This window comes from Salminus brasiliensis, chromosome 6 (assembly GCF_030463535.1).
Source record: "Salminus brasiliensis chromosome 6, fSalBra1.hap2, whole genome shotgun sequence".
NCBI lineage: Eukaryota > Metazoa > Chordata > Actinopteri > Characiformes > Bryconidae > Salminus > Salminus brasiliensis.
Window position 1 is genome coordinate 38711861 of NC_132883.1, and position 27399 is coordinate 38739259.

At 39.1% G+C, this 27399-nt stretch overlaps 2 protein-coding genes across 2 annotated transcripts; one reads left to right on the forward strand and one right to left on the reverse strand.

Annotated features, from left to right (window-relative positions):
* The first annotated feature begins 218 nt into the window (after positions 1-218).
* rbm39b (RNA binding motif protein 39b) lies at positions 219-8921 on the forward strand. Its single transcript, XM_072682325.1, has 16 exons — positions 219-533; positions 1385-1442; positions 2887-2936; positions 3047-3232; positions 4442-4501; positions 4638-4691; positions 4932-5049; positions 5150-5302; positions 5391-5528; positions 5665-5730; positions 5836-6040; positions 7013-7093; positions 7790-7898; positions 7981-8086; positions 8256-8334; positions 8449-8921. Exons 2-16 carry the CDS (start codon positions 1392-1394, stop codon positions 8547-8549), a joined length of 1557 nt encoding a protein of 518 aa, XP_072538426.1. The 5' UTR covers positions 219-533; positions 1385-1391; the 3' UTR covers positions 8550-8921.
* Positions 8922-13505: 4584 nt separating this feature from the next.
* On the reverse strand, positions 13506-27304 carry csf1b (colony stimulating factor 1b (macrophage)). The gene is made up of 7 exons (XM_072682619.1): positions 27240-27304; positions 24389-24502; positions 23663-23725; positions 21840-22010; positions 19289-19481; positions 19063-19202; positions 13506-13586 (listed from the first exon to the last, which is right to left on the reverse strand). The coding sequence occupies exons 1-7, from the start codon at positions 27258-27260 to the stop codon at positions 13506-13508; spliced, it is 783 nt and encodes a 260-aa protein (XP_072538720.1). The 5' UTR covers positions 27261-27304.
* Between the last annotated feature and the right edge of the window lie 95 nt (positions 27305-27399).

Sequence of the window (27399 nt, forward strand, 5' to 3'; positions counted from 1 at the left end):
TATATATATATGTTTTTTTTTATTTTATTTATTTATTTATTTATTTTTTTTTTTTATCAATGTGCACACAAATCCCCACAGAGTATAGTAAGGCATATTGCATTTAGCAGGCATTGACTCCATTGCGTCTGAAGGCAAGCCTCTTGCCACCTAAAAGACCCCCGACCAGCTAATCGACCCCCATGCAGTTCAGAACGGGAAACCCCTCGTCAGCGCCGTCGCCATTTTGTGCGCTCTCCAGGAAGTTGTCTGTGAACACATAGAAACAAAGGTAACGGTAGCTAGCTAGCCGGCTAACTGCCCTGGCGGAGTGTGAAGGCATGTGTTAAACACGCCGTTTGTTGATTCACTGCATCATTTGCTTTGCTCTACGGGGTTAAGTAGTCACAGTTACGACCATTACTGCCTAAAACTCCTCGGTGAAGTGAAAAGAGCAGCATAACGTCAGCCTGCCAGTGCTAGCTTAGCTTAGCATAGCTGTCTGTTTACAGCAGTATCACTTCGCGACGACTCTCTACGGAAACACACGCAAGGTATTCCTCCTATCAGTTGGTTGTTGTTTGTTTCTCCTGGAATTATTATCCTGGCTTTGCTTAGTTCGCAGGAGCTGACGATGAAGTGTGCTAGGTTTAGTTTTTTAAACACAGACAGGACGTCTCAGGCTAGCTTAGCATGTCTTCTTATGGCTGAGGCCTTTGCTTCTAGCTAGCTAGCTCGCTAACGTTAGCTATCAACTAAAGGAACAACAGTAGATAGCTAAAACACGCAGGCATGTGAGACGTTTTGCTGTGTTTATGCTGTTGATTGTGGTGTACCAGTGCCCGTATACCAGTATTTTATAACTCTAATATTAAAGTTGACATTTTGGAGGGCTACGAAAACGTTTTTCTGGTTGCTTGTAGCTAGCTAGTACTTAGCTAAGCCCATTTCAGGAGACCGTGCCCTAACGTAGCTAGCTATAGCCTAGCTACGTTTACTGTAGTGATTTTATATGTATTGCCTTGATCTACGAAGCCCCTGAAGTATTAAGCAATATTTAGTGTTTATTTCAACCAAGGGAACGATTTATTCAACTGAGAGATGTTCAGTTTTGAAATAAATGTTATTTTTCTGCCATGACACTTCAGGGGCTCCGTGTTGATAACATGTTCAACGTGTGAGACTTTACAGTAAGGTAATCTTAACCAAAGGAGCCATGTCCTGCACAATGACATCTCTGTCTTCGAGTAGACCCATAACCTACAGCAGTGAAGGAATATAGCCACAGTGCATACAGTATACTGGCAGAACAGCCCAATTAAGTTTAATGATGATTAATATTAATATTTAGACCGACATCTTTTTAAAATGTGATTGACTGACACAAATTCTTTTCACCGGACAGGTCAGCAATGGCAGACGACTTTGATATCGAAGCCATGCTTGAGGCTCCTTACAAGAAGGTGGGTGACAGAGCGAGGCTGTTTCACTTCACAGTAGTTGGCATTAATGCTCTTTTGCACATGACTGAGTAGTTGTTACAATTATGGCATCTCGGAAGCCCTGTATTTGCTAGCATAAGTCTGACTTGACAAGTCTTGTCTGTCTGAGTGGTAGAGAGATTGCTGTTGTTTGTGTGTTGTTTCAGCAAATAATCTGAATCACAAATAAATGCCCGTCTATCTCTTTTTGTAGACTTGCCTAATGATATCTCACCTCTACTTCCCTGAATACACCTTTGATTCCAGTGTGAAGTGTGAAAAAAAGTAAGGTAGTCATTGCGGAATGTATTGATGTACTGTGATCCCTTAGGTCAAATATCAAAAGACCTACATCTTAGAACATCCAGTCGCCTGCTTGGTGTCAGCAAGGCGAATGGCAATGGATGAAACAGGGACATAACCTGACATGAAGTAGAGGCAGTATTCACATTTTTTTTTACGGCGGCCTGAGCCACACCATTCCGTAATCGTAACTTTTTTTGTGGGAGTCATGGTAGCTGCGAGATCATTTCAGCCACCACATTGCGCACAAAGCACACAGAAATGTAGTATTTGGCTCAGCAGTCATGAACTGTATCAATAATAAGAACCTGTCTATTAATGCCTATCAATTCTGTCAGAAAATGCAGCTACACCTTTGCTCCCTGTTGAATAATCCAACTAACAAAATTGCAGAATATGAATACTGTCTCTCAAATCAATATATTCTATTATCTCCAGATCAAATAAGCCAGCATCATGATTTTTGCATGCCTTTAACACTAGCAATACATCATGTCTCTCCTCAGTAAGTTTACTATATGCTCATAGGAAATTCCATTAGACTGGTACATTTTGGTACATCACGCCAAGTTAATCCATTACTAGGAACAGGTTACTTTTTTTTAATTTATTTAAATAAGCACAACAATAGTTCCTCTGTAGAGTGGGCACAAATTTGATTACTTTGATGCCGTGTCTCTTGGGAGCCGTTATGACTAAGCCGTGTAAATCCCTGTCTGCTTCAGGACGAGATGTGAGACAGAGATGGCATCGCACTCTCAAAGTCCAACTGCACAAATGGGTGAAGATCTCACGGAATGACAGCATCAACTCTTGGAAACCATTTAGCGACCCTGTCCTTAGCAGCAAGCTTAAGGCTTAGCTAGAAGAACAGCATTGTCTCTTGATTTTATATGACAGAGCAAACTGTATTAAGGTCAAGAATATTGACCTGAAGAAGTTTAGAAGGGAAAACACTGCTGGTAGAAGCCTGTCCAAACTGACAACCATTTAATTAAATTGTTTTTCTAAATAAAAATATTTTGTATTTGTTTTTTCTTGCCCTCCCCCTCCCCCCATTCCTTTGACGACTTGCTATGTATCCTGTTCATCCTCACGATGTTCTTCTATCAACCCTGCTTAGGGTGACAGCAAGTCTTCCAGTGCTAATGGCCATGAAGAACACAGCAGGAAGTGAGTAGACATGCTGTAGTTTCTGTTGTTTCTGAATGTTAAGGGGTGGTGCTCAAACATGATGTTAATTGCCCACAAGTGATTGATGTGATTTTCTTTCACTCGTGTAGGAAAAGGCGCAGTCGAAGCCCGAGTGGCGATCACCATAGGAGTAGGAGCAAGGACCGCAAGAAAAGCAAGGACCACCGCAGGAGCCACAGCCGCGAGAAGAAGCGTTCACGCAGCAGAGAACGGCGCCGCTCGCGCTCTCGCAGCCACGAGCGCTATGGACGCTATCGAGGCCGCAAAAGCCCCTAGTAAGTATGGTTCTTCTCGGTGTGCCAGCACTCAGGGCGACACATCTGCTGTTTGTTGACAGCCAGACATGGCTGTAGGAGTGTTAATGAGATGTTCAATTGTGATTTGCCTTCCCTAGTTTTACAGCAGAGCACATGGGTTAAAAAGGGGTTACAATATGTGGTTTCATGTGGCTCGGACGCAGAGTGAGGCGCTGCTCTCGGCGAAACATCATGCTAATGTTGGGCTCTTTAAAGAGAGCCCTGACTGTTCAGATTGTTTCTTAAAATAGTGGACATGTCTAATACTGTTAAAATTTGATGTGTAAGTCAAAGCGAAATGTTTTTGTTTCATCCACCATAGGTTGCCATTGTCTCACTGTCATATGGTTGCACTTAACTCATTGTAACAAAAAAAGCCAATTGGTGTGTCTCTCTCTCTCTCTCTGGTAAAGCCATGCTCTAGTTAAAGCTGAAAAGGCTGAAGGATGGCAACCATTTGATGCCACAACATAACGATTTTGGAGACGTTACAGATGTAATATACTGAACAGTGATGTTTTACCAACCAAGGTTTGCTTTTAAAAGCAGACCATGCTGCACACAAAAACATGGTTTTCAAGGGACTGTTTCACCAAAGTGGCACATTTTTTTTTCCCTGAGGGACAAAGGCTGTGTTTAACTCAAGTAAACTTTCAACAAGTCAGTTTCCAAATCCAATAAATGTAATGATGTTTTCATGGAAAATGATAGTTAAGTTACCTCAGCATCCTCATGTTTTGTTTGGGACTATTAAACAGTGCCAAAGTCTGTAATAAAAATGTATGCACATCGTTAGTAAGGCAGGTGTGAGCAGTCGGTGAGCTGCTCTGTTAAATATAACTTGGCCCACAACTGTTTTAATAAAGTTGTGTCAATGTGGAGCGCTCCATGATTGGTACAAAGTTAGAGAAGGTCCTTCTTTACTTGTAGTTACACATCTCGTATTTCTGCATTTAAATTTACTGTGATTAGAAACTTTAGCCCTGTAACCTGCTTCATGCTGGTTCTAAGAGGGTCTTCACCAACACTTGAGTGATCTAGAGTGTTCTTCATCTGGCTCGACCTTTGTGGCAATCTCTCAGTTAGGCTGGAAGAGACTATCCCTCATGGGCCAGTATGCAGTAGCCCTTCCCATTGTTTTCTGGCTGGTCTGTAATTCTCAGACAAACCCCATGTTTTATGTCATAGCTTGGGGCCGAAATTTAACGGTGGTCCTGGAGGGAAGATTGGCCCACCCACCAAACTAAGGTTTTTATGATCTAATTTCCTTGTGTGGTTCTTGCTGTCTGTAATGTGAGTGATGTGAATTAACATACACATCTGTCATCGTACAAAATTGACCCGTTCTTTTCTCTTTTTTCCCTCCCCTCCCCCCCTTCGACAGCCACAAACACAATCGAAGCAAAAGCCCATTCAAGAAAGAAAAGAGTCCTATCAGGTAAGGTAACTTCTCCTGTGTTGCCATTACCCCTGTTTATTGAATGTTCAACCATCTAATCTTTGTACTGATATTAGGTTCATGATGTTAAAATACAGTTTAAGTGCAGTTTTTCTGAGGCTTCAATTGCCAATACCATAGTGAACATTTTTTCTTCCTTTTAAATGCAGTGCAGTTAGTGCCCTGTTATGCCTCAATACGTACTTTTGTTTGTTTGTACATTCGTTCCCCCCTACACAGGCAGCCGATCGATAATCTCAGTGCAGAAGAAAGGGATTCCCGTACGGTCTTCTGCATGCAGCTGGCTGCCAGAATTAGACCTAGAGACCTAGAGGAGTTCTTCTCTGCTGTTGGAAAAGTATGTTTGTATTCAAGTTTTGTCCCTCAAATTAATTTAGCAATTTGTTGTTTGTGGTTATGTGAGATATATATAAATCTCTCTCTCTCCTTTCCTGAAGGTGCGAGATGTGCGGATGATTTCAGACCGGAACTCTCGCAGGTCTAAGGGTATTGCCTATGTTGAGTTTGTTGAAGCGACCTCTGTGCCACTGGCTATTGGGCTTACAGGACAGAGGCTGCTGGGCGTGCCAATCATCGTTCAGGCCTCACAGGTTTAAAAACAACTCCAATTTGTATTAGCATAAACAGGCCCACCCATTTTGGCTAGGTCTTAACAGACTGTCTTGTTGTATGCTCTAGGCTGAAAAGAACAGGGCAGCAGCAGCCTTGCAAAACCTGCAGAAAGGCAGCGCAGGGCCTATGCGCCTCTACGTGGGTTCTCTGCACTTTAACATTACTGAGGACATGCTCCGAGGCATCTTCGAGCCTTTTGGCAGGGTGAGGTTGTCGTTGTATTCATGAGAGTTGTCACAGCATTCATGCATTTTGACATCTACCTATATACATAAAGGATATTAATACCAAGTGCTTGAGAGACGCCACTCAGTGTTAGGTCTGCTTATTCCCTGTTTAGATCGAGAGCATCCAGTTAATGATGGACAGTGAGACGGGCAGGTCAAAAGGTTACGGCTTTATATCAGTAAGTATTTCATTGATAGTCCTGCTTAGAAGACCATCGGAGAGTCAAGTTAATGGGCGACGTAACTTGCGAAGATGTCTCTTAAATGTGTTCATTTTGTTTTAGTTTGCAGATGCTGAATGTGCCAAAAAGGCTCTGGAACAGCTGAACGGCTTTGAGCTGGCTGGCCGACCAATGAAAGTGGGACACGTGACCGAGCGCTCAGACGCCTCATCTGCCAGCTCCTTTCTGGACAATGATGAGCTGGAGAGAACAGGCATAGACCTGGGCACTACAGGCCGCCTGCAGCTTATGGCCCGACTTGCAGAGGGTAGAGATTACTGTGAAGTTAACTTTTGTGTTCTTGTTGGGGTGCAGACTGTCTGAGGGGTATTCCTCGAGGGGAAAAAAAAAAAAATAGGGCTTGGGGGTGGGGGGGGGGGGGTATCCACGTTTTTTTTTTATGTTGTCTAAAATATTACTGCATCACACTGCATTATGGTGGTGGGGTGGGGATGATACATTGCACAAGTAGCACAGATGCTTCTAGGTTTATGTGACCTCTTTACAATCTAATCCTGCGTTATTTTAAAACCAAAACATGATCAAAGACAAAGTTCAGTTTGCACACAGAAGTAAATCGGAAGAGACAAGGTGGTTAACATGAGCTCAGCAGGATAACGGCTCACCACAAAACAAATTCAGGGCTGGCTGCCTGAAAGTCCACTTACAAAAGCTAGCTCTGTTAACCATGCAGCTGCTATTGGATAACTGTTGAGCTACTGAGACAAGAGGTAACAATAACTTCTCAGAGAGCAAAGTTGACCAACTGGTCTTGGGAGTAACAAAGGCAAAATGAGGTTCTGCCATGTTTGTACTTGTAGCTGGTCATCTGTGTAGAAGATAAGTTAGCTAGCAGGATTAGCACCATAGCACAGACTGTGTTCTAGGTAACTGAGGCTCAAATAAACGTTTAGAGAGTAAAGCCTTATCCGAGAGTACAAAGTAGAGTGAATGGCACATTTAGTAGCCTGGATCATCCAGGTTTGCTTGCTCTGCAATTTATTTAAACTGTTACTTGCAACCTTGGTAGGCTTGCTTTTTTTTTTTTTTCTTCCCTTTGTTGGTCCCCCTCCCCCCATCAATTTGAGATGCTGCCAACATTTTTAAAAACTGCTGTTATACCTCCCAACTGTAATCAACATAGAATATTAAGGTTTAACCTCACTGTTAATCTTACTTGAAATGCTTGGTTTATTTTTAGATATTGTGTATTTGCTAAGTTGTATCTCCCTCTTTCTAGGCACTGGGCTACAGATTCCTGCCGCTGCCAAGCAGGCCTTGCAGATGAGTGGCTCTCTACCATTTGGTAACCTGCCTGGTGGTAAGAGTTTTCTTTTTTTTGTAATCTCATTATGAATGCTGGATTTGTGCATTTATATTGGAGGCTTCTTGGTTTCTGCGGTTAATTTGAGCCAACTTGTTGAAAGTTTCTGTTGTGTTTAATTAACATTCTGCAAAGAGTGTCCCCCCTTTTTAATGCAGAACCCCATTTACTATTCTGCCTTTTTTAGTGATACAAGTTTCAGTGATGCAGCCAAGCACAGTTTAGTGGCTTTACTCACACACACCTATTAAACTTGGTTAATAACTGATTTTAATCAGGACAGCAGAATCCAGCTGTTCTGGACTAAAGACCCTGAATTAGATGATTGTGGTCCGCTACATTACTAAAGAGGAGTGCAATGCACTTTCTTTGTGAACCTGTGAGATAATGCCTTGTGCACACTGAGGAAAATTGTGGCCATACACCATAAACCTTAAGCAACAGTCTTTATCATTTCAGGCTGGTCTAAGATATCCCTCAATAAAACTCCATTTATCTCGGTTCATAGTGTTGATATCGCTGCCACCTTGATCCAAGCCCTGCACAGTATGCACTTTTATATATACACGAAGGTGTCAGAATACTTTAGATGGTTAAAAAAAAAGCCTAAACTACCTGCAATGGACAATGTAAGTAATATAGCTGCTGAACAACAGACCATCTTTTAAAATACTTGTCTTTGTGTTACCACAGCTAACCCTGCCCTGATCCCCAGTCCTAGCATGAACCAGGCCATGAACCTTCCCACTCAACCACTGGCCACTCACTGCCTACAGCTCTCCAACATGTTCAACCCACAGTCGTGAGTCTCTCCAATATTCTGTGTTCATTATGTACCACATGTTTATTGACAATGGTTAATTGGTGTTTGTGTTGTTCTTTAGAGAAAACGAGCCTGGCTGGGACACAGAAATTCAGGATGATGTCATTGAGGAGTGCAATAAACACGGAGGCATTGTACACATATATGTAGACAAGAATTCTCCACAGGTACGCTCTGCATGATGAATCCATTGTCTTTGGCATAACCAATGCCTAGCATCACGCTGAGTGGAGCTTTTAATTGGGCAATCATGCCACCCAGGGAGAGTAAGGCTAATTAGGCTTTCTGGCACAGCCATTCAAGAGCTTGCAGCACTGACTACCTCTTTGCTTACAGGGTAATGTGTATGTGAAGTGTCCCACCATTCCTACTGCCATGGCTGCTGTCAGTGCCCTGCACGGGCGCTGGTTTGCAGGTAAGAACTTCACTGATGCTCCCAAACTGAAACTGAAGTGTCTTACATGGGTTAGTAATCAGGTTATGTGCATGTCTTACTGATGTGTATCTTGTCTTGTTTTTATCATAACAGGCAAAATGATTACAGCTGCCTATGTGCCCCTCCCCACGTATCACAAGCTGTTCCCAGATTCAGTGACCGCTACACAGTTGTTGATGCCCACGCGTCGGTGATCCATCCTCCTGCTGCATCAGTCAATCTTTCTCTCTCTCTTTCTCTGCATATCCTGGAGATGTATATAAATCACTGTATGTGGTTTTCCCCAGCACCAGCTACATTTCTAACCCATATTTAGACAGCTGCTGTATGTCTCTGAAAGGCTTGAGCTCATACACATTTGCTTGAGCATTTTTGGAGGGTTAGCTGATCGAGGTTGGTAAAATGTCAGTTGAACGTCAGCTATAGACTAGTCTATACTGACCAAATTTTTTTTTTTTTTGGAAAGAAATGATATTGCAACACATTTTTCCCCCTTCTCTTATTTTTATTTTGTTTTTTAAATAAATTGATGTCCATGTCCTCTTTTCAGTGCACATGCCTAAGGACCCAGAAGCTTGCTTTCTTGAAAAAGATTTTTCTATTTCTGTCTTTGTCCTGTAAAATAGGCATGTTGTGGTCTCTAGACCTTTGGGTATTTTGTTAAGATTGGAAGAAAAACAAATGACAAAATTGCTGAGACCTCCTGAGCTCTCCTAGATGTGTGAAGTTTGAGACCGCTTTACATTTATAGCTTTTTGTAATCAAACTTTCTTTAATTTTGTAAAGAAAAGGGTAATTAAAATTGCTTTGAAAATATGTAAAAGCACAATTTTAGTTGTTTCTTGTTTTTATTAAATGTAAGGGTAGGCGGTAACAGGGTACAATTGGTGCACAAATTGTTGCCAGTCTTTAAGGAAATCGAGTAAAGGAAGTAGAACTGATTCAATTTTCTCTCTTACCACATGAACCTAGATGAACAGCCAGGATATGTTTTTATGTCCAATGTTTTTGTTTGTTTTATGTTTGCTAAGTTTTCTATTAAAATTACAAAGCTAACAAGTAATTGAAGCTTTATGCAGAGCTGATATTAGCAGAGTTGTTATGCAATTGGCCAAAGATTGCTTAAATGGCTACTAATGTATTGTAGGAATGTATGTATTGTATTCTCAGGAAGCTGGTATGGTTTTGGGCCTGTAACTCTGGGCATTACTTTGAATTTATAAAAATGCCGTCCTTTGGCAAACCACAGCCCCCCACGTGTGAATACACTAACAAGCTGTAAACGCCAAGACCCCGCCCATATTTTGATGCTACTTTAGGGAAATAATTGGCAGCCTTATTAGCTTTTCGTAAGAGTGGTTTAGCTTGGTCTGATTCAGTGCAGTGGTGTGGCTCAACAGCTGGTTGGTCAATAGCGCACATTAAGTTTGTATAGCTGAAGTTCTTCAGGTAGGAACCGTGAGGTTGGACAACAGCCAGAAGCAAATAGTGAATCTGTAAGACAAGAATACAATTGCATGCAGTGGAGTGCTCAGTGAAATGCACTTCATGTCTAGACGTTTGTGGGCAAAGCTTCCAATGAATTCTATTTAAGGTGCACCTATTGCTCACACGGATGTCTAATCCCAGTAGAGAAAGATTGCCAATAGAATAGGACTCTCTGGAGCGGATAAGCATAAAGTGCCTTAGCATAGAGCTGTGGAGCTGTGGTAATATGTTCTATGGAATGACCGTGCAATGACCATACTTTTGGGATGAGTTGGGAGTTGGGGGGCGAGGTGGGGTGGTGCTCATCCAATATCCGGACATCAGTAATGTTCCAGCTGCTGAATGCGATCCATTTCTCATGGAAAATCCAGAATTTTGTGGAAAGCCTCCCCTGGCTAGTAGAAATGGTTACTCCTACTACCCTTGATTTTTAAGAAACAATAAAATGAGTAGGTGTCCCAATTCTTTAGTCCATATAGTGAATACTCTGAGCAAATGGACAGTGCCAAATGTGTACTATACCACTAATAACTGGCATATTGCCTAATGGTAATTTGACACAAATGATTTGTTTAGTTTTCATTTGATGGCTGGCCAGCTTGGTTATCTAACTAGCAAATCACCCCAGACGCTTTACATCTGTGTGTTTAAAGGTTTGGGTTTAAGAGGAGACCTTTTATGGCACCAAAAGTGTAAGCCAGATAGCAAAACAAATAACAGCAAAGGCATGGTTTGATAAATAACTAATGGATTCACAGCAATCAAACACACATAAAGAAATAGGTCAGCCTACATTAAAAAAAAAAAAAAAAAACCCTGGTATTTCGGGTTAGGGTCAGCGCTAAGTGTTGCAAAGGGTTCTTTGAGCATGTGATGGAGAATCCCTTTTTTATTATTAATTTCTGTTTTTAGATAATTTTTCTATCCAGTTTGGTAGGCCAATTACCCAATCCCTGTCTATGTGAATTTTACCTATCACTAGCAATGCCCCAAACACTAGGAAGGTGAAGACTAGCACGTCTCCTCCGACAGGTGAAGTAGTAACGTAGTAATGGTTTTAATAAGAGTCTAAGCAGGCATCAGTCTTATTAATGCACATGCAGGTGGCATTGTGATTGTAGAGTCTGTCTGAAGGGCAGCCAGTAGAGACAGCCTGGTAGCTGCAGTGGAAACCGAAGAGCGACCATTACACTAAATTAGCTGCTAACTGGTGCTTTAAGGGCATGGCAATGGAGTTCTTTGTTTATAATGTATGTAATGATGTACTGCTTCCCGCCAACTCTTAATAAGAGCTTTGTTATTTGAGGTCACTAACATGGTTAAAGTATCCGCAGATAAAATGCTGGAGTAGTTTTTATAAGTCGCCCCTGGTGCAAAATCAGCCATTTGCTTGACATTGTTAGCGGCCTATTTTGACTGATTATGTAAGTTTACACGCAGACGCCTCTGTTTTACCTCACTGAGATTCAAAGTAGTGCAGCTAACATTAAACCAGTTGGAGCCCTTAAAAGAAGTGAAGGTGGGAAGACGTCAGGTTCAGACGTGGCTCTTCGTGTCTTAGATCTGGTGCTTACCATCTGCACTGTGGTTTTGAAATTTTGGAGGCCAGCATGTCCTTATCCACTTTGAACAGAAGAGCGAGATGCATGCAGGAGCTGTCACTTTGCTGTTTTGGAACCTCTGATCGGGACTAAAATATGGTTTCGTTTTTCTGTGACAGAACAGCTACCTCTACCTTGGTGCTGGCCCCTTGCAGTAATGTGTATTTGGAGGTGGCAGTTGTCCAAATGGCCTATAAATACTTTTTGTTCCCACGTTTTTCTACTCAATCATGTTGGAGCGTGTGTCAAAGGGGGCCCTTCGTTTTATCCCTACCAGCTGGCCCTAATCAATAGCAGACTTCCTCCTTAACATCTTCTAGAACCATCTACAACAGAGTCTGTGATTTTTCTTTCAGCATGTTGAGAGCAACCCGTCTGTTTTTACATTGATGCTTAACCTTGCAGTTAGGCGCTGTGCTGGTATGGAGTTTCCAACTCCTTTGGAAGGAAAGGAAGGGTTATTGGAGCAAGAGGGGGCACCTTGTGTCCTCAGTGCTTGATGCCTAAATATGATGACCCGACCGATATATATATATATATATATATATATATATATATATATATATATATATATAGGATATAAAATTTGTGTAATAAAAAAAAAACAACAACTTATAAGGAGTGCTTGCGTAAGAACTGAGTGGTCTGAGAGAACACTGCACTGATGGGTGTGATTTTGCCGATTGCTTTTGGAAAGTGTCAAAAATAAAAAAAGTACCAGGAAAAATTAAAGATACATGAACTTTGCCAACAGAGAGACTAGGGTTTTGGTTTTCAGCCCTCGTGCTTGTCAGCACAATTACATAAGCGTATCAACTGATAACCTTGTGTCCACCCTTAGACTAATTTAGACGACCTCTTGAGTCGGACAGAGGGAACAAGAGTGTTATCTGTAAAGTGAGCATCATGAAAGGTTGCATTTTGAAAGCAGGTTTATCGCCCTCCCCCAACAAATCCTTTTCCTGTGACAGCGCCAGCTGGCAAAGAATCTGAGCTGCAGGAAGGCCCGTAAGCAAAACTGTTATGGTTAAGCCCGAGACGTCTGTAGCAACTGCAGCAGCAGTAAATGTGGAAAAAATAAATTTTGCATGTTTGAAAAGAGCTTAGTCCCATGCTTATGATTAGGCCATAAACAAAGTGCAGGGCTAATTGCACAGGGGGCAACAGTCTTGCCATTAGCGCAAACTCTGTCCACTTCGACTCGCACAGAATTAAGCAGATGTCATCTTTCTCAAATTTCACCCTTCTGGTAGTTTCTCTCTAATGTTTATTGGCAGTGATGGAGTGAGGGGATCTTGGGTGAATTGGCTAATGTGGGATATTTTTGCATTGAGTCAACCTGCATACATACTTCAGTACTATAACTGAAGTACCTAGCACACTGTTTCAACAGGGAAGGCGTTGTTTCTCCCCGTGGTGCCAGTGTAGGCAGTGGCCAATCACAGATTGAACCCGCTTCTTGTCTCTTGCGGTCCTTGAGGAATGAAATCAGGACAGCGAGTGAATTTGGGCTTCACACTGGGCCTGTTTTAGCATTACATTCAAAACGCTCACACTAGTTCTCTGAAAAGACCAGTATTTTTAAGCTGAATTCACATTTTTACAGACCATTATACCATTATTCCGCTGTACAGGTAATGTAGATTCTGCAGAAATATCTTGCTTAATGAACATAATGCTGAAATAGTGCGTTACGAGTAGTGTATTATAACCATCTGAGTCAGAGATTATGTAACTGCAGTCCAGTCTGCATCTTCATAAAGGCAGTTGCTTTAAACTTCTGAGTTTCAGTTGTATCATGGTTATCATGTTACATTATTATTATTATTATTATTTAAATGCTTTAGCTATTGTATGTATCTCTAATAACCTTTATAAATACATGTACAGTGGGCTGTGGCTATTTACACACACACACACACACACGCACGTTTATATATATATATATATATATATATATATATATATATATACACACACATACAGAGTCCATTAACATGTAGTCTTCTTAATGAATATGCATGAAGGACTGTTCACCAGATGGGAACGCCCAGCAACTCTTCAACAGATGGGAGTTCTCTTGTTAGAAGTCAGGCATCGGATCCCTTTAAAGAAGTGCTGCTGAGAGGATGGACATCTGGCCTGTGGAATGTGAAGAATAGAAAATTAAAGGCCGACCTATTGATTTTATTTTAAGCCTGTTAGCAATCACAGAACAAGCCTTTACTGTTGAAGACTGTGATCATGTGTGTCTAGCTTGTTTGTCGGTGCACCCTTTAAATAGGAGAGTTTTTCATCGCTTCGTTAGCAAAAGTGATGGTAATTTATAGAGTCGTGACAAGTCGGTGAACAAACTGAATATGCTGTAATGCTGGTTATGTATTTTGGCCCACAGTTCCCATATGCATCTCTAATTTTCTCTAAAGTTCAAAGTTTTGTCACATACATACTTATACACAGTACAACTAGCAGTGAAATGCTTTCATAACTGTCTGCTCACATGAAAGAATAGGCTAGAATATGAGGTAACCTAAACACAAAGTATAAAAATATTTGTTTAATAATATAATATTATTATTACAGAGATAATATGAAATATATAGCAATGTATACATGAAATTGTAATAAAATATAAGAGAAATGCACAAAAAAAAGTGCAACACGGTTATCTGAGTGAGGTGAGCTGAGCAGAAGGTAATAATTATTATCCTAATAATAATCCTGATTTAATTATCCTGATTATGTTCAGTGAAAAGTCCTGTGTGTGTTGGAGGTGGTAGCCACAATCCTGGTGAGAGAATGGCTTGCACGCAGAAACTCCTTCAGCATGTTGCTGCTGTCCAATGAAAAACATGTATCTCCACTTTTGTCCATTTTTAGTTTGCTCCATCCTTTAAACCCTGTAGCTGTCGTGTACAAGGTGTAGATAACTGATAAATGAATGGTCCAATAGATACAAAAAAAGAAGAACTGGAATAGAATATTTTACATGGTCTTCTATTGAAGCTTCAGAAGTTCCTGTTCCTGTTTTGGAATTGTTTTTAATTGGACAGCGACAATATCAGCTTTAAGTTTTAAATTGTACTTGTTTTTGTTTTGGTATTTGTCCCCATTTTGATTGAATGCCTGTACACTTGAGCAGGCTTGACTTCACACATTTGTACAAAAGAGCTTTGAGTAGAAGAAATACAACATGTTTTAATGTTTATAAAAATAAAATGTAAAAAAAAAAGATTGACCTTGTCTAAATTCCTGATTTTGCCCTAATTTAAAGCACTAAATATTCTGTATCACAATGGCATGGAGGACAATTGGTCCACTCTTTCTTGCAGGACTGCTTTAGTGCAGTAGCATTTGCAGCTTTTCAAGGCGTTTCATTTCCTGCCTCAACATTTCAGTTGGATTTCAGCCAGGACTTTAACTAGGCCATTCCAAGCGGTTTCCAGAATTTCTTATTTTTTAACCACTGTGACGTGGAAATTACTTTGAGCCTTATATCACTGTCTTGTTGCCTGACAGAACTTCACTTCTGCTCAGGGACAGATGATCTGACAATCTCTCAAACATTCTCAAATTCAAATAGTCCTAGACGTGACAAAGACCCAAGAGTAACGTCTAAATAACTGAGGCCTTTCTTGCCTTAGCCAAGGTCAGTGTCCATGACTAGGCATGGCCCTGAAGTAAGCACTGTTAACCGAGACTAATGCTCGTCTCAAATAGTAGTAGTAGTCTTACTGTTCATCTCAGCAGAAAATTTGGGTTGCAGATTAGAAAACTGAGTGATCAATCACCAACACATTTTGTAAACGTTCACACACACAAAAGCAAAAAATGACATGGCCCACAGAATATAATATATTTATGTAGGTAATAACTTACAGAAGTTGATCTGGATCAGAGTTTTGGCTTTCATTAAAACCCGTTGGCTATACAGCACAGAAAGCTGTATCTAGTTAAGCCTACATTAACTACATTAAGGCTACTAAGTGTGTTCCTAGAAGTCCTAAATGACCAGACCTGACCACAATGCTTAAGGTTAAACAGACTGAAGAACATGTTGCTAGAAAGGCATTAGCATATCAAAGCCACATGGAAAATATTCATTTTTCTGAGAAACAACAGGCACTGCTTCACTGTCTTAGATATTAAATCCCCACTGAGATCAAAACAAGGTTTACTATTTGTAATGGCGCCCAAATATTTATAGCTGTCCACCAGTTAAGCTGCAGAGCCTTTTATTAGTGTTGCCGTGGGTTTCAGTGAAGACTTTCTAAAATCAATTGCCATGTCCTTTGCTTTGCAAACATAAAGAAAGAAAGCCAAAGCATACACTACTGCTCCGAGTCTTGGCTTCCCCAAAGGCTAACTATCACTTTATTAGGTAATATTTGTTTGCTTATTTTTTATAGAGAAGTTGTAAACAGGTCATCTGTTGTTAATATATTTTTTTTGTATTGCACAATTCCTCTCTTCAGGGATCCTACTTTATTCTCAGTTTGAGCCAGAATGTCTCTCTAAATGAACTTTTTAAAACATTTCATTATTAAAATACTACGTGCAGATTAATCAGTTATTGTTTGAAATGTGCAGAAATTCCTGAATTCAAATACGGGGCACACACTTGGCACATGGCACTGTATATCGCTGCTGTCTAATTTTTTTATTATATATATATATATAATATAATATAATATAATATAATATATAATATAATATAATATATATAATATAATATATATATATATATATATATATATATATATATATATATATATATATATATATATAAAATATATATTTGTCTATAGTTTGAGCCCTTTAGCTGCTCTGTACACTGTATAAAACAATTCTGAATGAATAGACGAATAGAAATGCTCTGAATTACCTGGAATAAATGGAACTATTATTTTACATTTTCATTCAGAGTTTAAAATGTTTTTGCCTTCTCCTGTAAACATAGATAGCTACCATTTAGAAGACACATGTTTTCCATTGGACAGCGACGATATACAGATTATTTTGGCCATTTAGTCAATATTTTAAATAACATGTCTTCACTGAAGAGATCTACATGATTTCTGGGGTTCCCAATCCCGGCCACTAGCTAGTATTCTTTGGCATTATCTAATTAGCAAGCTCCTTGTATGCTGTGCCAGATGTATTACTGTATGAAGAGCATAAAATCAGAATAATGTCTCAATTTTAGTTTAGGTTATCATAAAATTATTATTATTATTATTAATAATAATAATAATAATTATTATTATTATTATTATTGTTATTATTGTTATTCTTATTATGTGAAAAATACAATTACTGACCATAATGTATTGTTATGGGTCATAAATAGCCTTGACCCTTCCCTCCCTCCTGCATGTATTAGCTACATTAGCTTCATTAGGTCCTGGTTTTGGAGATCTGGCTGTTTAAGATGTAACGCTGCAGTCCGCGCGCGCACGTTTTACCTCAAAATTCAAAATTTAAAATTCAACGTATTCTTAACGGCTCAGCGAGAGACCTCTCGAGCGGTCTTTCCACGCGCTGAGCAAACCGACTGCAACAGCTGAGGCAAGCGGATTAGCTAGCTAGCTAGCCATTTGTCCTTATCCTCATTTCAGTTCTTAACGTGTGAATTTAGCTAGCTAACCAGTCATCTTAAGGTTAGATTGGCTAGCTAATAGTTATTAATAGTTATAATATTAATAGTGCTAGCTATCTCTTTTTCATTTTTAGGGGGCTGAAGAAGGGGAATGCTGGCGACTCTGGTTGGTTAGCTAACATGCTGCAGTCAGCAAAAGCTAGTGCTAGCTAGCTAATAACTTTAACTGAATGAGCTGTAGGTAGCTAGCTAGCTATTAGCTAGGTCTACCGTTAACCATTAGCTACATAGGAAATATGTTTAAATGAGGTTAACGTTAACTTGCCTCAGGAGTGAAGCCCATGCTTTGTGGTAAACTATGGTAAACTAGCTAGCTAGCTAAATACAATAGCTAGATTTTTAAACTTTGGTAGCTAACTTACCATCAATAACGTCTTAGTAATTTGATATAAACCCAGTTCAAGCTACGTTTTGTGTATGTGCTAGGACACACATTCATTCATATACATACATTTACTATTGTACTATGTATTATTTCCATACATAGCTAACTATTTATTGTCCTCACGTTATTTACTAGCATAGCTATATGGAGAAAGAGAGAGCTTTGTTAGACACATTCTCTCTCTCTCTCTCTCTCTCTCTCTCTCTCTCTCTCTCTCTCTGTCTGTCTTTACATCTGGACGATATTATGCAAAGTTCTCGCCAAATTACATTTTGTTTTTGAGGTGAAAAGGCTAAACAAAGCCTTGCTGAGGTCTAAAATGTGTTAGACCCAGAAACTATCAGCAGTTAGTGACAGCCTATGACAAGTTGTAATATTTACACAGGTGTAAATCAGTTATATTTTATGTTCATTTGACCATTGGATGTAAGGTTACTGCATTTTGATATTTGCAGACAACTATAGTTATTTTAATTATAATATAATATAATATAAATGTTAATATACTGCAAAAGGCAGTATATTAACATTTGGACAGATGTGCTCAAAACCTTGCATACAAATGTATTCTTTTTTTCTTTATTATCATTATTATTATTATTGTTTTATACAACACAAAAAAGACTGGAGCATTTGGAACAGGTTTTAGATAGTAGAGAGTTTGAGAATCAATACTAAAAATGACCACCTGTCTGATTCCATAGTTGGTCTTGAAGGTTGATCTTGAAGTTTCTGTTGTGGGGGAAAATACAAATAAGTAGATTATGGACCTCTTTAAGAAATATATAGGTCTATAAAATTGTTATTAGCTGAAGGGTGCATTATTATGCTAAAGAATGCAAAACCTTTAACAAGCCTCTGTTATTAAATGGGTAAGCAGTTTAGGGAAGAATAAAAAAAAGTTTAGGGAAGAAAATAAAAAGCAAATAGAGAGGGTTTTGTCTCTAAATATTTATAGAGCTACTATAAATGGATGCGGCTAAGCGCTAAAGTTTCAGTTCTTCCTGATGATTCATTGACACTTTCTTTCTGTCTTTCTTCAAAGTTTAGTTTTTAAACCCTTCGTTTAGTTTGAGATCTGGGAAATGAATAACTTTGATCTGTTGAGCAGTTTTATTTTGGAGATCTGGTTGCAGAAGATCATTCATCTTTGTCTCGTGATGGAAAACATTCTCCATACAGTCTTATTTTGGAGCAGTTAAAACTAACCTAAAGTATTCAATCCAAATACACATAATTGTTTGAAGAACGTCTTGTTAAGTCCAACTACTAAATGATTTAAATGTAGACAAATTTTGTAAAAAGGTGCAATATTATTACTTCAAATGTGCTGGCAATGAAACATACAGACAACGTTGCTGTAAACTATGTGCAATGGGCTTCTTGCCTAACAGCATATCTAAACTAGTTCCTGAAGATCTGACCTATAAACTTCTGCTGTGTGATAAATCTGAAATTGCAGGTTTGGCCATGTGTAGTATTTAAGTATGTAATTTCATATTTGTATATAACATATTTGTATGTTTGTAAGAATTCTTTTTTGTGGAGAAATACAGTTGTTAGAGAGGTCTTACCTTTCTTCCAGCGATGCAATAAACAGTAAAAATGAGGAGAACCCCTCCATTCACTAAGGATAACACTGTGAAGCCCAGTCTGTAGAACTTCTCATCAGAGGAGCTCTGGTGAATTTGTCCTAGCAGTCCTTGAGCAGCCTCTGCATAGAACAGACCTCAGGCTTTAGTCACTAATGCACTCCATTTATTAGTTGCTTGGCTTGTCTGTGTAAGGTCCTGTGTGTACCTGTGCTGGTGGGCAGCTGTGTGGACAGCTGTGGAACAGCTGTATAGCTGCTGTACTCTGTCTCGCAGGTCCAGTCCACAAATGTGTGTGAGTGTGTGATGAGCTGTAGGTAGAGAGCAAGCACTTCTTCAGCTCTTTGCAGGGCTTGCACAGGTGAATCGGTAAACTGCCTCTCAAATCCTGCCGGGTCCTCCTGGAGAAGGAGAGATGTTTTGAAAAGAGAAGAGATATTTGAACATTGCAAGGACAGACTTGTCATTGTATGCCGCTATAATAACCAGGACAGAAGAAAAATAGTTTAATGAATTTAAGGATAAATGAACAGCCTTAGATCACCTTGCCTACCGCAGTCCTGTTAGTTTCCCCCAAACTAAATGGAGTTGAAAAGAGCATGAGGAAGATTACAGCGAGAGACTTGTTGGCTAATGCTTTTTGTTTTTCCAGCAGAGGTAATTGGAGCTTGTGGCAGTCACTGATGAATGTTTTTAGTTTAGCATAATGAAACTTGAAATACTTGACAAAAGCCTTTCATTATGAAAATCCTATAAAAAAGATTGGATTAGCCTGGGACTTGGAGCCTTGCTGCTCTCTGAAATTTATCAGGCACTATTTATTAATTTTGTAAAGTTTTAACAAATTTCACTTATTTGCTTGGATTTGAACCTGCCTTGCTGGCTTCATTTTACTGTTTATGAATGATGTAAACCCAAAGCTGTTTTGTTGTAAAATGTGGTGGGTGGGTGTTTCCCTATGGTGTTTAAAAGCAGTGCTTTGTTGAGTTGAATGCTGTTGCTCTGCCAAGACACTTTAAAACGTTTTTCGAGCCTTTTTTGACACCACTGCGTAGAGGAAAGGTTAAATATTTGTGCTCAAGATATGATATATACATTGCTGTGGTATAAACAGTTATATATGTAGGGCTGTCCCAATAACCAATCACAATACCGCGCTATTAACAAGCAAATCGCAATGGCAAGCATGGAGACAACGGCAAGTGCTCTGGTCACAAAATCAAACGCAGCTTAACCAGTTTAGACGAGGTACTACGCAAAATTTGTGAGACGAAGCCTGCAAAACTTACTCACATTCATCTTTACTAGATAATGAAAGTTTATTAAAAGGTGGCAATCCATAATCAAACAGGCGAGGGTCAAAACCGGAGCTGTGGTAAATCACAAGACAAGAAACAGGCAGAGGTCCGGTATAAAAGGCAGACAAAACGGTGCGAAAGATTCTAAACATAAAAAGGTTGGTACACAAAGCAAAACGGAGCAAACAAACATACAGAAGATAAACAGGGGAAGGTCAGCAATACGGTGCAAAGAGTCATTGTACGGGAAGAACTAAAGTAGCGGAGCTGATGAGCTTCAGGGGCATGTTCTAAAACTCAGCCGATCTGAATTTGTCCCGATAGGCCTGAATGGTCAAGTGAGCAAGCAGAGGAGTCTGAGTACATATGTCGATGTTGAGCTTAATTCTTTCACTGCAACTGCCCTAGCTATATCCCCTAATCTCAAATGGACTGGATTTATAGCATGGCCCGGGGGAGTCTAAATGTGTTAGTCTGGTGAGTTAAAAGATGAAGGGTTAGGGAGAAAATGACTCAGCGAGAGAATGGGACCACCTAAGGGGTTTGCTAACTTAAACCAGAGTGAGGTTTACCTGCTCTACAGCATTTTATTAGCGATTAAGGGACCATGTGGAAAAAATGAGGACACCTTATTAAAGCCATTGTTAATTAAAACATGTACACATAAAAACATTTGATGTTCAATGTAACAATGCTGAGAAATGGAGAAAATTTTATTCAACAAATTAACCTAAAGTGATTGCTTTTAATTTGTACAATGTAAGTAATAGAAATGCAATGAACAAATATAGTATTTCAAAGTTTTTACCCATTTTCTCCCAAATTTGGATTGCCATTTACCCAACCCATACATATTTTTACACCATCTACCCACCCTGATGTGATGTGCGGAGAAAGTGCCATCTACCCAACAAGGAGAGAGCAAGGCCAATTGTGCTCTCTCATGCCCTGGTCTTCTTTAACAAACTTTAGTTTTTCACTGATGTTTTGATGTTTATATATAGCAAAGGTTTACACCTTGCAGACATCCCATTACATGTACTGTGACATCAACTGTGGCAAGAGCTACCTGTAAACCCCATAATGCCGTTTTTTGTAATGGATCTTGTGGTATAAGAGGAAATCATTGGGTAAAGCTTAAGTCAATATTGGAGTAACTGGATAGCTGAGCCTGTAAAAGTTCACTATTTTCGTGCGCTAGTTTTTAATATTTCTTTTTCACTGTTAAGAGTATAAATTCCTTGAGGAGCTTTTGGAAAGTTTCAAAGTGAAGAACCTCCAACAAATCCTCAAGGATCTTATACTTTTCTTATCTTATACAGTGTACATGAGGGCTGCACAAATACTACATGTATTTGGAACCTTCTCATTCTCATGAAGCAACGTTGACTGTGTTTCTTTCAGGTAAATGAAATTATGTAATGTAAATGAATTAGCTGAGACTTCATAACACACACAAACCTCAAGTTCCTCGTTGAGGACAGGCACGCAATGCTGCGAGTAGATGTTGAGGATGAGGTTCTGTAGCGATAGGACTAAAAGAGCACTGTTTGAGCCTCGTGCATATTTGAAGTGGGCGCTTAACAAGTCCAACACGTGTGGTAGTGCCGCCTTCACATAACACACTGCACTCTGAAAGAGAGACATGCAAACAGTTATGAATCTACATGTCGTCTTCTTCTTGCTCAGATCTGTGCAAATGTAACACACTTCTAAGTACAGTAGAGGTAGAGGTGGTATGAGATGTGTTAGAGTAGGGATGAGACTGGCCTTTGTTGCTGTGGCCTGGGTGGAAGTGCCACTATTTCTGATTATATGAGGAAGAAGGCCCCACTCATGTCTGTGGAGGTTTTTGGCTAATTGTAGCATCCGCTGGCTACATCCTGCCCGCGTTGTGCATACATTTCTTTCTGATTTCGTTTGATTTTTTTAACCATACGTTCTTGAAAATAAAATTGTGACTACAGCAGATCATTTGGATTTTTTTTTTGAATAATGCACTTTAGAAGTAGGTGCTACTGTGTCCACTTACAACGTAAAGACGCAGATACATGTGAAGGCCGATGATTTGTGTTGAATGATTTGTGTTTGCGATAAATGTCACTAGCTAAAGGTAGGTGCAAGTTTAACATTTATAATTTAGTTCTAGTTCTAGTTTAATTGTGATTGTTGGCAAAGTCTGATGTTCAGCTCTTTGTTTGTGCATAAATGCTAGTGTAAAGCACAGTTGTCAGGTCATGTTCTGTGTTCACTGGTAGTGGTGAGAGTAAACAACGGTTGTCTTTCTTATAATCCAGGCTTCTAATAGTCTGTTATAAGAAATGGAAGTTGGTCATGTGGATCTACAAAACATTCTTAACGTGCCATCACTCTCATTTCTGCATGTCCGTATTTGCGCCTGGTGCAGTGGGGATGTGCCATTATAGGTGGCCTAAATGAGTGTGTACTGGGCAGTTTTTGCATTTTATTGTAATTTATTCCTCCCCGTGCCAGTGTTAGCTTCAACACATGTAAACTAACATTACGTAGCTCACGTCAGTTCATATAGTTTTGTAACCCCTTCTCCATTTGAGAGCACAGCCAATAAAAGGCCATTTTAGATTTTGGACTGCAGAGGCTCGGAAAGCACTCCTGTGTTATAATTACAGGCATGGTCACACACACACTTAAAGTGTTGTGTAAACAGCAGGAGAAGATGTGTGCGGTTGCCAACCTCCTCAAATGTTAGAATTTTTTTTTTTTCTGGTCTTGGCATACATATGCACTTCTGTTTTTTGAACAAGCCTGCTCTGGTCTTTAATCAGCACACATTAAAATAAGACATGCAATGTCAATAATAAATACACAACATTTCTAAACTATGCAGTCTCACTAAGAAAAGAAAAGTAAATGTTTATTATTGTAGTATTTTCTTGTGTTTGTTGGTGGAAAGAACAATGTGTTAAGTGAAATGAGGCAAATATTGCCTTTCATGTGGATGCTGGCAAGAACAAGTTTGGAAAGTCTTTCTGAAGAACAGCTAAATTAGCCTACCTGAATCAGATTTATTAGTTCTAGACTAACTGCTATAAACATCCAATCCTTAAATGCACCTTAATAAAAACTGTTCACTAGGTCACATTGGTAAAAGAGTCAAGATAGTCCATTTCTCAGATCTCAAACAGTTGGCAGGGAAAAATACATAATACATATTGTTATTAGAAACATTACGGTTAAAGAGAAATCTGACATTATTACCAGTCACTTACACACTATTTTGGATTAACTCATTTTTGGAGTCTTACCAGATTTTGCCTCTCAGTAAATCTGTAGGTTATTGAACATCCATTCCGCAGTTGGTTGTTGATCTGAGAAACATTGCAAATATTAGGGGACATTAATGTCTGTGGATTGTAGTTAATAAATACAAAAACCTGGATCCTGGGGTGGTAAAAATTAAAGCCTTTTCATGATACATGACATGAGTCTAGGTGAGACCCATGTGAGATGGGTGAGGTGGGCTGTGCCAATGTGCCCTTTGGGACAGCTGGGTCTCAGTAACAGCACCAGTACAAATGTATACATGTACAAACCCACTCTGAGCTCATGTGAGCATGTTGGCTGGGATGTGTCTCCAAAGTGTGCATACTCCATACGCTTGTGCGATCATCCTAAATCAACTACAATTTCCACAAATCCATGCAATGGCAAACTTTACTTGCTGATGATTTGCAGCTTAAAGATTTCACTGTTGATAGAAACCAACAGTTGTAAAATTAATATTGCTATTGGCTCTATGCAATGTTGCATGATGATAAGCTGTGAGTGTGCATGGAGATTCTTTATATAGGACAATGCAGTTCACTTCTAAACAGTATTGGGCATGTCACCATTACACAAATATACCTAATTGTGTTGTAGACAGGAGCATAAAACGGAATAGCATGAGTATCCTATGCAGTTTCCTATGAATACAGCACGAATACTAAACAACCATGTGTTAATGCAGTGCTATTTGGATTTTCTCTCACCAGATGTTTCATTTGAAGCAGGTGATCTTTGGTTATGGAGTGCTTGCAAGGTCCAGCGATGTCCATCATAGAAAGGGGAAGATACAAGAGCACAAGAACGCACACGCTCCTCACCTAGAGATATGTGAGGAATACACACACACACACACACATATATATATATGGAATTATGTCCAACAAATGAAATATTAATATGTAAATATAAAACCTATCTTTGATGCGTAGAAATAAGCCAGTATGTGTTTAGTAGGGCTCAGGTATGGAATAAGGTTCCTTTCAAATCTGCATATATATATTTTTGTGTATTTTTATATCCCTGTATTCATCTTCCATTATCTTTGAAACTGTGAAGTTTCTGCATAACACACATAACACAGTTATGTAAGAAACAGCTGTGACTACATCTGTTAGTTAGAAGTCCGGTGAAGAATATGAGCCAGGTATCTTATCTGGCACAAACAAATAGGACAGGAATTGGGTATTAGGGCTTGTACCAAGAAAAAACGCATATATTTTATATGTGTCTAAATGTTTGTGGGCACCCTAAAAGCATTTAGCTACTTTAAGTTTATCCATTGCTGAAATGTACACACACAGCTTGTCTAGTATCTTTTCTAGGACTCTAATGCCTCTTTGAAATAGATTAACATGAATCAATTGGCACCATGTCTAATGCTAGGGCATGAGGGCTATAATGCCCACAGCAGTTAGCTGTGGAGCAGTGGAACTGTTCTCTGGATTGATGGTGGTCCATCCAATACTTTTGGTATGAGCTAGGAATAAGGTAGGGTGGCTGTCACTGAATGCGATCAGATCCTCCCAGCGAAGCTTTCTTCCCTAGATAGTAGAGACAGTTACTAAAACAGGAAACTCTTTTTAATATGATTTCGGGAGAAACAGTGAATGAGCAGGCATCTAATTCACTTATACACACATATACATACATTAAAAAATAAATAATACTAACAAGATATATACATATATATTCCCGTTTTAGGTCAATTAGGATTACCAAAATTATTTATATTTGCTAATAATAATGATAAATTAATAAATATATATAAATATATTTTTATACTGCAAGGCGGCCTACAAACATGGCTCAGTTACACCAGTTCTGTGAGGAGGAATGGGCCAGAATTCCTGCCAACTGAGAATCAATTGTAAGAAGCTTGTGGAAGGATATCCAAAACATTGGACCCAAGTCATACATTTTAAGGGCAATGGTACCAAATAGTAATAAAATGTATTTAAACTTTTGACTTTGAAGAAAGTAATAAAAATTGCCTTAGCAAAACACTCTTATTATTCTGGCATTTAGCAAAAAGAAATAATTTTGGTAATCCTAATTGAGCTAAAACGACAAAAGTCTCTGATTTCATGTCAGACATTGAGAAAAAATGCATATGTGCATTTTTATATAGTGTATGGAAACTTCTGGTTTCAACTGTATATGTTTCATATAAGTTGCACAGAGCCATTCACATTGCACTAGAACAGCACTCTCCTCAATTTCATATCTGGTACTTGTGTCACTGTTTAGCAGTGTTTTGAAACAGAGTTGGCTAGAATGGTTGAGTTTTTGAGCATTTAGGTATTGTTTGTGGAACTGGTTTGTGTGAAACTTTAAAGCCAGCAGAAAACAAAAGCTGTTCATCACTCTGTCTCCCTCAAATTGAAAACAGTCTGTTATTAAAAGCCAAGATTTACACTGAAAAGTACCAGGAATGTTTTGGCGTTTCTTGGTAACTAAAAGTATTCTTCTTTGATGATATTAGCTCAACAGGCCAGATCACAGGCATTTTAAGTTGTGCAACGGTGGGTTTGTTAACTGTGGTAAATTGTGAAATTAAGTTGAATTAGTCTGCTTGGTAACTGCCCAGAGTTTGACAGAAGCATGTTCTGCCATCTTGGTAATTTTAAAATGTAACAATTTTAATAATAAAATGTAATATATATACTCACTGAACTGTATTAAAAAATAAATGCTTTCTAGCACTACCCCCCTTTAACAAAATGGGTGATTCTAGTTCAGTGGTAATGGTGTTGCGTGGAAATCAAGTTGAGGCTTTGTCTGTTCCTCATAAGAAACTGGAAAGATGATGATGAGGATGATGTGTTCAACCATATTCTTGAACACGAGACTTCTGGTTTTCATTCTCATAAGAATCCCTTATTCTCTGGGAAAGGAAACTTAAGGTTTTATGTAAAGGGTGTATTACTAGCATATGCATACCAACAAACTATTAGCTGAGTTAAACAGATATTTTAGGATTCTGATACGTTAAAAATATTTAAGGTAGTACTTCATTAAATTTGCTGATTGGATATGTATAATGTTACCTAGTAACAAGCTGTGAGATTTGTTTACAATAATTAGTCAAACGGTAAATCCATTACAACCTCCAAACAGAACATGGAGTATCTCAGACGCAGTGTCTTTATTTCAATATGACCTATAGTACAACTAATAAGTAATGTACACATACAAATACATCTTACCAAAAGCACTTAACATTCTATGTAAAATGACATTACTGACTGGGCCAATTACCTCGGGAGCCTCTGACTACCAGGGACTTTTGGGGGGTCTAAAAACCGAGAAGCTCAGTCCGACACATGTAAACATTAGATGGATGACTTCTGGACAAATTACTAAATAAATAAAACCAGCCATTTATGCATCGACAGATGTCCAGATTAGTATCTATCCTCAGACCTCTCATATTTGTATTGTTGGTGACTGATTGGTGGGATTTTGGTGCTACAAAAACAAGACATTTAAGACACTTAGTGCATTCACTGCTTCAGTGCAAGTGGATTTTTGCGATGTAAAAATTTAAATACTTACTTGTGTAAACCTCTTTAACATGCCTGTGCCATTGTGGAAGTGTGTCACATGTCTTCCACAGGTGGACACTTGCAGCATTAGGGGAGAAGGGGACAGGGAGGAGTGAATTGAGTTGTATTATAACAACATGCAGCGTCCAAACAGCTGCTTCATCCTGCAA